The following is a 10,067-nucleotide window of genomic DNA, read 5'->3' on the forward strand; positions in this document are numbered from 1 at the left end:
GCCAGGTTACTCTACCCCCGTGGTCTCCAGCCTTTGTAAGCACGAGATCACTTTTTGAATTTAAGTGCAATCCAAGACCTACCTCCGCCCCAAGTATCCCTGCCCCACCTCCTTTGTCCTCCTTCTGAGTCCCCAGCCCATCCTCCCTCACTTTCACCAGGTTGGGGTGCAGGCTCTGGTCTTGGATTAAGGTATTTGGAGTGAGAGGGGCTCTGAGCTGAGCCTGGGCCAGGCTGTTGGGATGCTGGAGGGGGTTCTAGGTGCAGACTCTGGAGGGGGTTTGGCTGCAGGGTGCTCGGGGCTAGGGCAGGGGTTTGGGGTACTAGAGTGGGTTCATGACGGGTAGGGTCTTGGGATGTGGGCACCAGCTGGGCCCTGCTAGCTCAGGTGGCTCCTGGGTCTAAGGCCGGCTCACCCCTGCCCTTGCCCTGCCCTGCTCCTAAAAGCAGCCAACAAACTCCATCCCAAGTCCTGTTGTGCCCCCTCTCTGTTCTGTGGAGATAGGATACAGAGTGGGAGAGGCCATCTTGACATGAGCACCCCTGCCCTGCCCAGAAAGCAGGGGCCTACTGAGGGGAGAGCTCCAGGGCAAAGGGTAGGAGATGCAGGGGGGGAAGGACCATCTGAAGGGTGGGTCCTTGACAGCCGGGATCAGCTGGCAGAGGCTCCAAGACCTGGTAGATCCCGATCGACGGGGTGGTGACCCCTGCACTGCAGCCGGGTTTGGATCGGGAATGGTAGGTGCTGCCGCCGCTGGCTGGGAACCCCTGGGGGGAGGGGGGATCCGAGGGGCGGGGTTTATCCAGGGGGCAGGGCTTCCCGGGAGGTACAGGATTGTGGTTTCTCGAGGGGGCGGGGCTTCCTGGTATGGGGGAGGGGTTTAGGGGCGGGGTTTCCCAAGGTGTGCATGGAGGGGTGCTGTGTTTAGTGGGAGTCTAGGGAGGTGGGGCATGTTTCCTTAGAGCCCGTTGCCAGGGGCAACAGGCGGGAAGCGTGGCTATTGGTCCGCTTCGCTGTCAGTGACAGGCATGGGCGGGGCTCGGAGGCAGCCTGTCCGTGGGCGGGCGCTCGGCCCCTGTCCCCATTGGTTGCTCCATGCTATCAGTCACAGTGATTGGCGCCACGTTGAGCAGCGGGAGACCCGCCCTGCGGCAGGATTGGCCCGGAAAATGCCTCCCGCTCTCACACGCGAGCTTCCTGTCTCATTGGCTTAAGCACCTGTCAATCATCCTCCGAGGCAAGGCCTTATGAGCTCATTGCCCCGCCCTCTAATGATGATTCGGTCAACTCTGAATTGCCACGCACCTATTGGTTCCCCTTCGCCGTTTTTCCGGGGCATTCGTCTTTACCCCCCGTCTCGTGGTGCGATTGGGGCCTCGCAGTTGTCAATTAAGAGAGAGGCAGGGCCGAAGGCCACCTCTAGCCCCGCCCTCCGCGGGCATTGGCTGGCTGTCGGCGGCTCTACGTTTCCATTGGTCGAACGCGCGTGTCCGTCATGCTAGGGGTGGAGCTTCGACGCGAGACAGCCTCTCCCGCCGCCGAGGATTGGCGGTGGCGGGCTCTTAAAGCATCAGCGATTGGTCAGCTAGCGCTCTCTGTCGCGCACGGGGGCGGGGCTTCTGTGAGGAGGCGGTTGGAGCGTCCGGGCGGCGGCTGAGCCGGCAGTGGAGGTGGCCGAGAGAGCCCGGCGGTGAGCGGCGGCCTGGGCTGGGCGGGGCGGGCCGAGCGGGGACCAGTTCGGGACTCGGTCCCGGGCCGGTGGTTGAGACGGTTGCGGGGGGTCGTTTTGCGCATGCGCCGGCAGTGAGCGGTTGAGGGTGGGGGGGGGTTGCGAGGGGTGGGGGAGGGTCACGCGCCCCGGGGCCGCGCGGCCTGTGGGAGGAAGTGGCCGCTGATTGGCTGCGAGCCACGGGAGGGGGCGTGGCCCGGGAGGGGTCAGCGCGCGGCGCCGGGTGGGGGGAGGAATAGAATCCTGGGTGCGGTCTGGGAGCTGCTCCGCGCATGTGCGGCGGGGAGGGGGAGGGGGAGGGGGAGCGCGAGCCGCCTCCCTTCCGGGCGTGGGGAGGGGGGTAGGGTGGGTCCATGTGGTAGAGACTGTGCAGGGGGGGAAGCGCTGCGTGGGGGAGGGGCTGGGGCGAGTTATTGGGCCTTGGGGAAGGGAGGAGTGATTGCTCTCTTCCGTGGGGGGGGGGGGTTGCTGTGTCCCGAGGGGGGAGGGGAGGTGGGCACGGGGGTGCTCTGTCCTGAGGGGGGGGGGCACTGTGTTCTGAGTGGGGGTTGCTGGCCCCCGGGGGGGGGGGAGTGTGTGGTTGTTCTACTGGCTGGGCGAAGCGGGGGGGGGGGGGTGTTTTCCAGTGGGGTGGGGTCCTGGCACTGGTGGGGGTGGGATGTATTGCTTTGCTGTGGAGGGTGGCTCTCTGGCTGCCCTGGTAGGGAGGGTGCCCAGCCTTTGCCTGGGGGTGAAGGTGGGGAGGTTTAGGGATGGGGTGGGGGAGGGAGCAGGCTTCTCTCCCCTAGCTGTTCTTTTGGGGTTTGGCGATGTCTCCTGTCCCGGCTGGCGGACCCCAGTTACTGAGGAAGGCACAGACCCTGGGGCTTTTGGGGCGGGGCAGGTGCTTGCCTCTGGCTTGTGTGAGAGATCCCAGTGTCATGGGGTGATCCTCTCTGGGGTTTGGAGTGGGACCTTGTGGCAGAGCCCTTGTACCAGGGCACTCCCCTACAGCTGCTCTAGATGAGGGGCTGCCCAGATCCCATCTAGCTGTCAGTTCACACCTAGGTCTCCGTTATCACCTGCAGCCTTGCCCTCCAGGCCCTTCCCCTTTGCTTCCTGATGTGCCCTAAAGACAGGGAGACAAGTGGGAAGTGGCCTGACATCCGTGTTCTGGGTGCCTCACCAGGTGTCCCTACTAGTGATGTGCCTGTTCTCCTCGTCCTGCCAGGCTGGGCGCTGTACCCAGGCGGCTGCATCGTCGCTGACCCAGACACTCCCAAACCTTGGCCTGTAGAAACCTCGGTGCTCCCTCGGCCCTGGATTGGTATCGGAGAAGCGCCCCTGTGCGGAGCTCCGAGCTGCTCCCCTCTCCCTCACCCCTGGGGGTTACTGTCCTCCCCAGGCCAGGTTTGGGGCTGAATCTCTTTCCTTTGGGATTTACCAGCTGCTCAGAGGATTGTCTCCCTGCTAGTTCAGCTTAATGCACCTAGGAGAGGTCCCCTAGGCGCCGGGTTTCTGTTTCGCCCTTTGAATGTAGGCGAGGGGTTTGAAGCAGACAGGAGGCCCCTCGCCCTGGGGCGCTCACACCCAGAGGGGTGTTGTGATTGGTGAGGGAAGTTCCTGGAAGAGAGCCAGGCGTCAGGGATGTAATCCTCTGCTCTGGGTGGCCTGTATCCGACTGCCCCGTGCTGGGGTGGCTTTGTTCATTCCCCTGAGGCTCAGCTGCTGGATGGTTGGTCTGACCCTAGTGTGGGGTTCTCATGTTCCTGCTCCGATCTCCGTGGGCCAGGGGCTTTCGGGGGAGAGGCCTGGAGCAGTGCGCGTCCGTGGCAAGCTGGCTAATTCCAGGGCTGCTGGAAAGGGCTTGTCTAACTTTTTCCAAGGGCGGGCGGCGTTCCTGGGGATGCCGCTTCACGCTCCACATGTGGGTGTAACTTGACTGCCTCTGCCGCTTCCTGTTACAGCCCAGTGGCCAAAGTGGTGAATCACCCGGGGGCTGGCCCCCTCTCCTCTCCAGGGCAGGGTTTTGGCACGGGACTGCCTGGCTGGAGAGCGCCAGCTGAGCAAAGCAGCCCGGCACTCGCCTTCAGTCCGTCCCCCCAGGGCTGTGAGCCGTGGCTGAACCAGACCTCAGCCGGAGTGCTGGGCCCTGCCTGTGGCTCTGGGGGGGGTCAAACCCAGCCCCTCCGGGGTGGGTGGGACAGATGCTAGAAAGTTGCTGCCATAAAGGAGAGTCTCGTGGCCAGGGTTAAATCTCCAGCAGTGCTGAGGGCTGGTCTCAGCAGGGGAGTCGCCTGGCTCTTGGATGGGGAAACTGAGGCTAGTGACCACCCTGTGCAAGCAAGACTAGAGCCAGGTCTGGACTTCTACCCCCTTCTGTGTCTTCCAGCTGCTCTGCTTAGGCTCTGGCAGGTCAGGGCGGGGCAGGGGGGGGTGGTTCTGCCACCGTCCCCACCCCAGAGAGCTGCTGGCTTAGTCAAGGGGAAGCGAGGAATTGGAAAAACTGAAACGGCAGGGCAAGGATTCTCAGCTGCCTGAATTGGGGGTGGGGCCACTTCCTTTGGGCTCTGGCGACTGGCTCGGTGTCCCACCGGGAGCGTGGCAGACGTAGGACGTGACCTCTGGGATTCCCATACAGGCCAGTTTGGCTGCGTCTCCTCCAGTCATTCCTGCGGAGCCTGGGGCTAGTCCAGCCTGTGTGCCGGGCAGGGCAGAGGTTCAGGAGAGGGGGAGGCCTCTGGGCTTGCCAGTTCCCCTTGGCTCAGGCCTTCTAGCGTTTCCCCGCGTTGCCTGGGGCAGGTTCCCTCGGCAGGTGGGGCCACCCCTGCCCAGTCTGACGGGCCTGTCCCCTGCTCCCTGCCAGAGATGGCGGCCATCCGGAAGAAGCTGGTCATCGTGGGAGATGGCGCCTGTGGCAAGACCTGCCTCCTCATCGTCTTCAGCAAGGACCAGTTCCCGGAGGTCTACGTCCCCACCGTCTTCGAGAACTACGTGGCTGACATCGAGGTGGACAGCAAACAGGTATGGGGGGGTGCCCTGCTCTGCTGAACTCTGGGCAGGGGGGCTGGATGCTGGTGTGTGAGCAGGGCAAAGCCCCTCGCTTTCCTGGGCTGCTCATGCAGAAATAGAGGGGAAACGGGACACTGGGGCTAGCCGGAGCCCTCCCCCACCCCGCGGTGCTGAGCCCCACTCCTGCTTCCCAAGCAGGGATGGCCTGTGTCCCCTCCCAGTCCCCACTTGCGGCTGCTGCTCCTCCCTCCCTCCCCCCCTTTGCGAAAGCCGGCTGGCCAGGCCGGGGGTACAGCCGTTCTCCTGGTTCTCCTGCTCAGGACCTAGGGAGGCCCTGTGGATTGTCACCGGGCTGCTGGTGTGCGGAGTGTTTGCCCGGGGGAGTGACCTGCCCACCACGGCTGTGCACTGGGCCGGGCGAGTGTCCCACCCGAGGCGCCCTGCGGCCGAGCTGTGTGTAGCGCCAGGCTCTGGGGGCAGAGGCTGGGCCCGGAGAACAGGCAGCAGGTGCTCAGTTGGCATCCGGAGCCCCTGCCCTGCGTGGGGGTGGCAGGAGGCCCTGGCCAGGGCAGAGGAACATTTGGCTCAGGACCTGTGACCAGCTGGGGACCTCCCAAGGGCCCAGCAGTTCAAAGCCACCTCGTCCCTTGCAGGTGGAGCTTGCGCTCTGGGATACGGCTGGCCAGGAGGACTACGACCGCCTGAGGCCCCTGTCCTACCCCGACACAGACGTCATTCTCATGTGCTTCTCCATCGACAGCCCCGACAGCCTGGGTGAGTGCTGGGCCCCCTGGCTCAGCCGGGGCAGGCGGCCGCTGTGAGTTCACCACCGCAGCCCTGAGCTGCCACTCCCCACCCATGCATGGGGGAGCCCAGGGGTCCGGGCAGTGCAGCCGGGGGAGCGGGGTGGGGGCGGGTGCCCTGGTGCTGATCCTGCCCCCCCTGCAGAAAACATCCCGGAGAAGTGGACCCCGGAGGTGAAGCATTTCTGCCCCAACGTGCCCATTATCCTGGTGGGGAACAAGAAGGACTTGCGCAATGACGAGCACACGCGCCGCGAGCTGGCCAAGATGAAGCAGGTGAGCCCCCTAACCCCGCGGCCCCTGGGCTGGGCTGGGAACCGGGGGCTGCCCTGAGGGAGGGGCCCCGCTCATGGCCGACCAGCCATGCTGCTGCCTGGGCTGGCCTGGCCCCTAGCCCTGGGCTGACGCTGTGGCTGCCTTGGCAGGAGCCGGTGAAGCCGGAGGAGGGCCGGGACATGGCCAACCGGATCAGCGCCTTCGGCTACCTCGAGTGCTCGGCCAAGACGAAGGACGGGGTGCGCGAGGTGTTCGAGATGGCCACGCGGGCCGCCCTGCAGGCCAAGCGTGGGCGCAAGAAGACCTCCTGCCAGCTGCTGTAACCCCCTGCCCTGCCCTCCCTCTGGCCCCCGCCTGGGGGCGGGGCTCCGGGCCCCTCCTCACTGCCCCATGGCTCCTAGGGTAGAGCTGCCCTCTGCCTACCGGAGCTGCCCCCCCAGCCATGGGCCCCCCTCCGAACAGCTCAGAGCTGGGGCAGGGCTGCCCTGTCAACACCTCTGCAGCCCTGCCCCAGCCCCTCCAGTCCCCCTTCAAGTGGAGCCTGGGGCCCAGGCCCTGCCCCACGTGCCCTGCAGCCCCCTAGTGAGGGGCTCAGTGCTGCAGCCGGCGGCACCCCCGTCCCAGCACTGGGCAGGGGCTGGGTGCTGCCCCGCTGTACAGACTCCTCCCTCCGCTCTATTTATCTCTTGCCAAGCGGGCCCCAGAGAACTCTATTTTTATGCAGCGGCGCTTTGCCCGAGGGGGGCAGCTGGCTCCCCCACCGCCGTGGGCCCCGGCCCCTCCACGTGCCAGTGCCACAGGCGGGCGCTGCAGGCGCCCGGCCGCTCCCCGCTCCCCTGGGAAGTGGGCGTTCCTTTTCAACTGTACTTGAAAGACAAACAGCTCCTGTAATAAATTTGTAGCAACGTTTAGTACAAGGGGGCTCCGCCTGTTGCTGGCTCCTGGGTCCCCTGCCCCCTCCTGCCAGTGAGGACCCAGCACAACGCCTACATCCCCTCTTGCTGGGCCCTGGCACTGCCGCAGGGTGGTGGGGGTCCAATCCCGGCTGCTGCTGCTGCTTCCCCTGGCGGGGCTGGGCCCAGTGGGTGCTGTCGGAGGGAGGGGATGCGGCCCCCTCTGGGGCACAGCTCGGCCTGGCAGCTGGGGAGGGGGCTGTGTGCAGAACCTGCCTGGCCCAGTTCACTGAGCTGCCACCTCCCTCCTGGGAGAGGGGGGCTGGGCCACAGGCTACCCTGGCTGGAACCTCCGCCCCCTTGCACCTGCAGGCTGGGCCTCGGGGCAGACTCGGAGCAGCCAGGCACAGCTCCTGCAGAGGCTGGGAGAGGGGCCAAGGCTCCAGAGGGGTTGTGCCCCTTGCTGCCTGCCCTTGAGCAGTGGGGCAGCTGCTGTAGCCCAGCCTGGGGGAGAACTGGGGAGTCCTCCCTCCTGGGCCTAGGGTGTTCCTAAAGGGGCACAGGGCCCTGGCCGGACTGCCCTGCTCTCCCCCCCAGCAGGGGGAGTCTGCTCTGCTGCCCTTTCCCCCCTGGCTGTGCCCCTGCTGCGGGGAGAACCATGGCAGGGCTGCAGGGGAGGGGGGGGCTCTGGCCCTGGGCTGGGGCTGCAGGGAGGAGAAAAGCAGCCCCGAGGCATCTGCAGCTCCTCACCCCCATTGCTGGGCACTAGCCCCTGCTGCTTTCCTCACTGGCAGTCCAACCCAGCTGGGCCCCCTCCCCCCACTGTTAACCTCCCCGCGGGGGGGGCTGCGCCTTTGCTGGGTCCTCTGCAAGGGGCTGCCCCAGTGTACTGAGATGCCACCCCCCCCCCCCCCCCCCCCGGGCTGGGGGTTCCACTGGTGGGGCAATCAGGCCCCTGAGCTCTGTTCATCTGCAGTCACTCCAGAGGGAGCTCAGCTCCGCCCCCCCCCCCCCCCCGGAAGGGGGCAAGGGGCCTGGCCCTGGGCTCTGCTCCCACCCCTGCACGAACCAGTAGCTCTCACTCTCCCCTGGGACACCACCCTGGGGGCCAGGCTCCCAGCTTCACCCCTTGCTCTAACCCCGGGGGAAGCCTGAGGCTCAGCATGGGGAGCCTGCACTGACGCTCTAGGGGCCCCCCCCCCCCCGTTTGAGGGGAAGGGGGGAGTGTCTTCCTCCTCACTGTGTGCAGCCCTGCTCTAACCACTGGGCCCTGCTCCTGCCGCCTGGCCTATGCCTGTGGCAGCTGATTTTCTTGAACACTTCCAAGCCTTTTGGTATCTCCCAGCTCTGCGGGCCCCCCTCACACACGCACTGCGGGGGGGGGGGGGGGGGGCACACTGAGCAGTGACGCACAGACACGCCCCCGTGCAGCCAGCCCTGTTTATTGCACTGGGGGCAGGAGGTTCTGCTACAGCCAATGCGCCCCCCCTCCCCGGCCAGCGCTGCCCTACCCCTCCCCCTCCCCAGCCAGCAGCCGGCGCTTCCTGTCCAGCAGCGCCCGGTACTGGGCCCGTGCCCCCTCCAGCTCGCTCTGCAGGGTGGCGATTTCCCCGGCCAGCAGGATCCCTGCGGAGAGACGAGGGTCGGCTCCAAGGCAGGGAAGGGGGCCAGCTCCGTCTGGCCATAGGGCAGGGAAGGGGCCCCCAGGGCCTGTCCCCTCCAGGACTGCTCTGGACTCACCCTCTCGGAAGCTGTTCTGAGCCTGCCGGAGGCTCTGGGGCACCAAGATCCCGAACCAGGTGAGTGGGTCCTGCCAGGAGGCCGGGGGCTCGGGGGCCGCCTCCTGGGGCCGGCTGGGTTCCTCTGCGAGCCCCGGGCCCTTTCGCCGCCGCAGGACTGGGGAGACATTGACTGAGAAATGCCTGTGTCGTGTCTCCCCCCCCCCCCCCCCCCCCCCGCAGCCAGCCATGCCCTACTGCCAGGGCTCCCTCTGCCCTGCCCCCCCCCCCCCGTCAGCCCAGCCCTGCTGATCCCCCCCCCACTGCCAGCCCAGCTTTCCCCCCCAGCCTAGCCAGTGCCTTTGACGTCTCCCCCCCCCCCTCCAGCATTGCCAGTGCCCCTCACTCCTGCCCCACTGCCAGCTCAGCCCTGGGGTTCCCCAGCCCTGCCAGTGGCGCTCTCCCACTAGCCCGGCCCTGAGCCCCCTCAGGTCTTTGGCCATCAGGTCACCTGGATCCTGGGGCCCGATTTCCTCCACGGCCGGCGACTCCTCAGCAGGCTCCGCGGGCGGGTCCGATTCTCTTGGGGCCACCTGGAAGGCGACCTGCCCGCTCTCCCCCTGGCTGGAAGGGGGAATCGCACCCTTGAGCCTGTCCCCTGGAAGCTGGGCACCTGGGCGGCTCCGCTCGGATCCGCACAGCCCCGGCAGCCGGCCTGTCTCCTGGCGGGGCCCCTCTGCACCCGCTGTGGGGCCCAGAATCAAATATTCTGCACAAGGACCGGACCAATAGGGACCCTCTCGCCCGGGGCCTTCCCGGCCACCTGGCCTGAGCAGTCAGCGGGTCTCCCTGCCCCCTAAGGCAGGAATGGAAGGGGCGGGCGGGATGGAGGTGAGATGGGGGGAGGAACTGTCACTGTGCGCCCGAGGGGGCCGGGTCGGACAAGGTCAGACACACCCCTTAGGGCTGGTGCCTCAGTCCTGCCCCCGGGCTAGGCCCGCCCCACGTCTCTGGTGCCGTGGGTCACAGACACGTGCTCCCCCCAGCCCTGCTGATGGCCCTCGCTCCCCACCCACGGCCCCTGCTCTCACCTGGTGCGCACCCGGACCAGCGGCTCCATGCGGGCCCCGTACTGCAGGGCGGAGACCGACTTGCAGCCCATGGCGAAGCGGGACTTGGAGAGCGAGAACCAGCCCTTCATGGGGGGCACAAAGGGAGGGTGTCAGGGCCTGCTGGGGGGACGCTGCAGGGCACCAGGGCAGCGGGTGCAGGAAGGGGCGTGGGGGTAGGAAGGGGGAATTCCAGGGGGGTGGGGGCCGGGGGCAGTGGGGGGCCGTGCAACCCTCCCTCCCCCGGCCCCACCTGCTCCACGCGCCGGTTGAACTCCTCTCTGCGGCCCTGCAGCGTCTCCAGCGCCCCCAGAAGGCGGAGCAGCTGCTCGTCCAGCTCCCGGCTCAGCGCCGCCAGCTCGGCCATGGGGCTGCAGACCGGCGGTCAGGCCCCGCCCCTCGAGCCCTGCCCCGGGCTCCACCCCCTCTCTCCAGTGCGGCCCCACCGGGCTCCTCCAGCACCTGCTCCGGCCTGAGCGGGATGCCCCACCCCCGTCCTCGCCCGTCACATGACCTTGGAAACCAGCCAATCCCGGATTTCCACCGGG

The 10,067-nt window shown here is 67.1% G+C and overlaps 2 protein-coding genes across 3 annotated transcripts; one reads left to right on the plus strand and one right to left on the minus strand.

The window, feature by feature from the left end:
* The first annotated feature begins 1,529 nt into the window (after window positions 1–1,529).
* LOC106732286 (transforming protein RhoA-like) lies at window positions 1,530–6,716 on the plus strand. 2 transcript variants are annotated; one of them, XM_075914970.1, is made up of 5 exons: window positions 1,530–1,690; window positions 4,575–4,732; window positions 5,374–5,494; window positions 5,669–5,799; window positions 5,949–6,716. In XM_075914970.1, the coding sequence occupies exons 2-5, from the start codon at window positions 4,577–4,579 to the stop codon at window positions 6,120–6,122; spliced, it is 582 nt and encodes a 193-aa protein (XP_075771085.1). In that variant the 5' UTR covers window positions 1,530–1,690; window positions 4,575–4,576; the 3' UTR covers window positions 6,123–6,716. The 2 variants fall into 2 exon arrangements, with proteins under 2 accessions (XP_075771085.1, XP_075771086.1); XM_075914971.1 differs by having other exon boundaries at window positions 1,535–1,670.
* A 1,445-nt stretch (window positions 6,717–8,161) lies between these two features.
* On the minus strand, window positions 8,162–9,975 carry VMA22 (vacuolar ATPase assembly factor VMA22). Its single transcript, XM_075914969.1, has 5 exons — window positions 9,773–9,975; window positions 9,502–9,605; window positions 8,922–9,034; window positions 8,433–8,588; window positions 8,162–8,318 (listed from the first exon to the last, which is right to left on the minus strand). The coding sequence occupies exons 1-5, from the start codon at window positions 9,884–9,886 to the stop codon at window positions 8,200–8,202; spliced, it is 606 nt and encodes a 201-aa protein (XP_075771084.1). The 5' UTR covers window positions 9,887–9,975; the 3' UTR covers window positions 8,162–8,199.
* Between the last annotated feature and the right edge of the window lie 92 nt (window positions 9,976–10,067).

The sequence above is a fragment of the Pelodiscus sinensis genome, unplaced genomic scaffold (genome assembly GCF_049634645.1).
Source record: "Pelodiscus sinensis isolate JC-2024 unplaced genomic scaffold, ASM4963464v1 ctg59, whole genome shotgun sequence".
Classification (NCBI taxonomy): domain Eukaryota; kingdom Metazoa; phylum Chordata; order Testudines; family Trionychidae; genus Pelodiscus; species Pelodiscus sinensis.

Coding starts and splice junctions, on each gene's coding strand:
- LOC106732286 (XM_075914970.1), top strand. CDS start 4,577: ATGGCGGCCATCCGGAAGAAGCTGGTCATCGTGGGAGATGGCGCCTGT. Junction 4,733..5,373: donor TCGAGGTGGACAGCAAACAG/GTATGGGGGGGT, acceptor CGTCCCTTGCAG/GTGGAGCTTGCGCTCTGGGA. Junction 5,495..5,668: donor CGACAGCCCCGACAGCCTGG/GTGAGTGCTGGG, acceptor CCCCCCCTGCAG/AAAACATCCCGGAGAAGTGG.
- VMA22 (XM_075914969.1), bottom strand. CDS start 9,886: ATGGCCGAGCTGGCGGCGCTGAGCCGGGAGCTGGACGAGCAGCTGCTC. Junction 9,606..9,772: donor TCAACCGGCGCGTGGAGCAG/GTGGGGCCGGGG, acceptor CCCCCCATGAAG/GGCTGGTTCTCGCTCTCCAA. Junction 8,589..8,921: donor AATCGGGCCCCAGGATCCAG/GTGACCTGATGG, acceptor ATGTCTCCCCAG/TCCTGCGGCGGCGAAAGGGC.